Source organism: Astatotilapia calliptera, chromosome 9 (genome assembly GCF_964374335.1).
Source record: "Astatotilapia calliptera chromosome 9, fAstCal68.1, whole genome shotgun sequence".
NCBI lineage: Eukaryota > Metazoa > Chordata > Actinopteri > Cichliformes > Cichlidae > Astatotilapia > Astatotilapia calliptera.
The window spans coordinates 13,191,044-13,194,306 of record NC_137430.1 but is presented as its reverse complement, the minus strand read 5'-3'; the positions used below and the strand labels follow the sequence as shown (position 1 = coordinate 13,194,306).

Sequence of the window (3,263 nt, the reverse complement as noted above, 5' to 3'; positions counted from 1 at the left end):
ATAAAATTCAGACTCAGAGGAAATGTTAATAAGTTCTCACAGATGTGGCAGCCTTTTATTATTTACTTCAGTTCATTGAAAACACTTCCAACAGACTAAACTTTATTACCATGGGGTTTTCTTTTGTTCTGGTTCTGGGGGGAGTGTTTTTTTGTTTGTTTGTTTGTTTTTGTTTGTTCTTTTTTTCTTTGCTTTTTCTTTTGTTTTGTTCTCTCTCTGTGTGTTTTTCCCACTTTTTCCTTTATTTTTATTTTATTTATTTATTTATTTATTTAACTTTAATGGCCTAATCTGTATTGAGATATATCTTTGTGTCTGTGGTACCCTCTTTATTGGGCCTGATATGTCAACTTACATGTAAAAACTCTATAAATAAAGAGGGGGAGGGGCTGAGAAAGTTCAGTTTTGAATGGGTGTAAATATTTTATTTACAGTTTCTCATACAAAAGGCATATAGTATTCTTCATGTACATTCATACCAGCAGCAGGGTTAAATTCATACTGGCCGTTGTCTGGTGGCATCGACCAGCCAAATGTCTGGGGCGAGTTGGGGAAGGTCCACTGAGGTCCAGGAGCAAAACTGTCCACAGCATGATGATAGGGGCCCTGATGGTTTCCACCATTTGGGATTGGGTTTACCTCCTGGTGCTCGGTGTACTGCTGCCTGAATGGGGGCTGTCCCTCTCCCTGAAACTGAAACACAGACATGTGGACTGTCAGTAAAATAAGAATACTTCAAGAATACTTCAATCAATTCCCCGGATAATGACAGAATCAGAAACAGTGCTTTTTAATAATAGGAGATACTCTAATAGGAGATGTCTCTCTCCCTGAAACTGAAGGGGACAAGGGGACTGTCAGTAAAACGAGAATAGTTGTTTTAAATTATTGGCATTACACTTTTTTAAATACAGTCAATTCCCCAGATAATGACAGAATCATCATCATCATCGTTTATTTGTATAGCACTTTAAGAACACACCAGGCAGACCAAAGTGCTGAACAACACAGATCAAAACAACAACCAAATTAAAAATACCATAAAATCAAATCATAAACAATTCTGTTCAATAATAGGAGATACTTACATGAAGTGGGACATCCTGATTCACATGCTCAGGATGTGACCTCCTCCTAAACTTACTCCGTCTGTTTTGAAACCAATTTTTTACCTAAAGACGGAAGAAAACAGAAAACATTTAATCAGTACAATGGACCCAAAATTCAATTTCTTATGTTCTATTGAATTGAAAAACACTCACCTGTTTGTAGGTCAGACCTGTCATCTCTGCCAACTGTTTCATCTCCCTTGGCTCATAGTAACGTTTCAAATTAAAGTGATGGACAAGAATATTCAACTGCCTCTCCGTGAACACCACCCGGGCCTTTCCTTTAGGTTTCTCTGGAGCAGTGCTGGGATGGTGCAGAGTGGCAGTGATGTTGCCATCCTGGCTTCTTGGGACAGCAAAATCTTGTTTCTGCTCTGAGACTGAACTGGAAACAGCCTCAGAGGTATCAGCGGTTTTTTTGCTCATCTCCATTTTTAGAGCAGTCTCCGCCCATGTAGCGAGTTCTTCCAAGGAAAGACTCCCTTCAGGGCCGCTGCCTGAACTCCACGAGTCTGTGAGGGTAAAGAGACAAGAGGACAAGTAAGCACAAGTCTATATGGTCCACATGGGTCAGTTGCTGATATGTTTTGGCACGACTGACTTTCTAACAGAAAAAATTAACAAAGGTTAAATTGATGAGTCTTAAATCCCAAAAGGTCTCAGACTGAAGAAGTCACAAAACATTTCTCCCATTGAAAACATTACATCCAGGTGAACTGAATCAACCTTCAGGGATTTACTTACCTGATGACTGAGCATCAACACAATGAATCTTAAACACAAAAGTTTCCCACAAAGTATAAAAAAATAAGTCGGATATTTGTAGATTCTTTAAAACCAAAAAGGATTTAAAGTGGACTCTGTTCAGCTGTGGAGGGAGAAATGGTGACTTCTGCCATCAGGACTTACAACACAGAGTAAAAGAGTATTTTTACAAGTTGACTTAGAGGTTAGCCAACTCTGTTCATATTAGCTCACCAGTCAACAATGCTGAGTACATACCTGGAGAAAAGTGCATCCCATAATCTTCCATGAAATCCCAGTGATTAAAAGAGGAAAACTGGAGAAAGTATCTCTGATGAAAGAGCTCCAAACCAAGCAGGAAGGTGACTTAAGAGCAATTCTCCTGGGCTTTTAAAGAGGTTTGTGGGTGTGGGCAGGAATGTGGGGGGGTTGAGCTTCTTCTTCGCTTTACAACCAGTCAGGTTGTTTCTACACACTGGCATCATTTACATTTCTTTAAAATGCTGATTCTCAGGTCTGAAAAAAAAGTACAGTTAGAAAGCTGCCGTGCAAAATGAGCTTTACCAAATCTTTCCACCTCACACTTTAGAAAATATGAAACACTTAATGCCTAAAATTAGCAGCTAAAATTAGCAGCTAATTACTGAAATGAACTCACTGCATGTTTGCATCAATTAACGCAGTATTAGATCACCCAAAGAACTTTCCACTCACATAGAACATTTTTGCAAAAACATCTTCACGTTATTTGACCTGCAGCCGTTCAGTTACACCTCTGTGTAAACCCCCACAGCAGCTTTTTGAGGCAAAAATGGTTTTTGTACTCATGCAAACCATTCACAAATGTGGCACAGAATATCACAATGACCGCTGACCACTCATTTTGTCTTTATTAACTTTAATAATTGAGTCTGAAAGTGGCAAGTGAAATTAAGTCAATTTATCAAGGTCTGCATAGTTAATCATGTGTTTAAAACGAAACAAGGTGGTCTATATAATGTGAAGAATTTATTTAATAAAACAAACAAACAAATCTAATGAGTTTTGCTTGTTCTGCTTTCATGTCAACTAGATCTGTGTTAGATGATTTTGATTTAACTTCCTGCTCTGGTTGTTTCAGACAAGAAACCAGTTTGATCTTTTGCACCAATGATTAATTTACTTTCTATTATCAGGAGATTTGTGCAAATAGTTTATAATTTCAAATGTATCAGAGCAAATACAGCTGCTCTTTAAATATATTTTAAACAAAATGTGTATTATTAGTATTGAAACCTGATATTTATTAAATGTTTTAAAATAAGCCAAATTGTACCAATATTACACACAAATAATGACTTACACCTCTAATTTAGATCTTTGTAATCATGTGGAGAACATTACTGAGTTTATAAGATAGCAAAAGGTAGT

At 37.4% G+C, this 3,263-nt stretch overlaps 1 protein-coding gene across 1 annotated transcript; it reads right to left on the bottom strand.

Moving 5' to 3' along the window:
* Positions 1 to 263: 263 nt before the first annotated feature.
* LOC145430831 (uncharacterized) lies at positions 264 to 2,245 on the bottom strand. Its single transcript, XM_080305815.1, has 4 exons — positions 2,112 to 2,245; positions 1,263 to 1,621; positions 1,089 to 1,172; positions 264 to 693 (listed from the first exon to the last, which is right to left on the bottom strand). The coding sequence occupies exons 1-4, from the start codon at positions 2,140 to 2,142 to the stop codon at positions 439 to 441; spliced, it is 729 nt and encodes a 242-aa protein (XP_080161941.1). The 5' UTR covers positions 2,143 to 2,245; the 3' UTR covers positions 264 to 438.
* Positions 2,246 to 3,263: the final 1,018 nt, after the last annotated feature.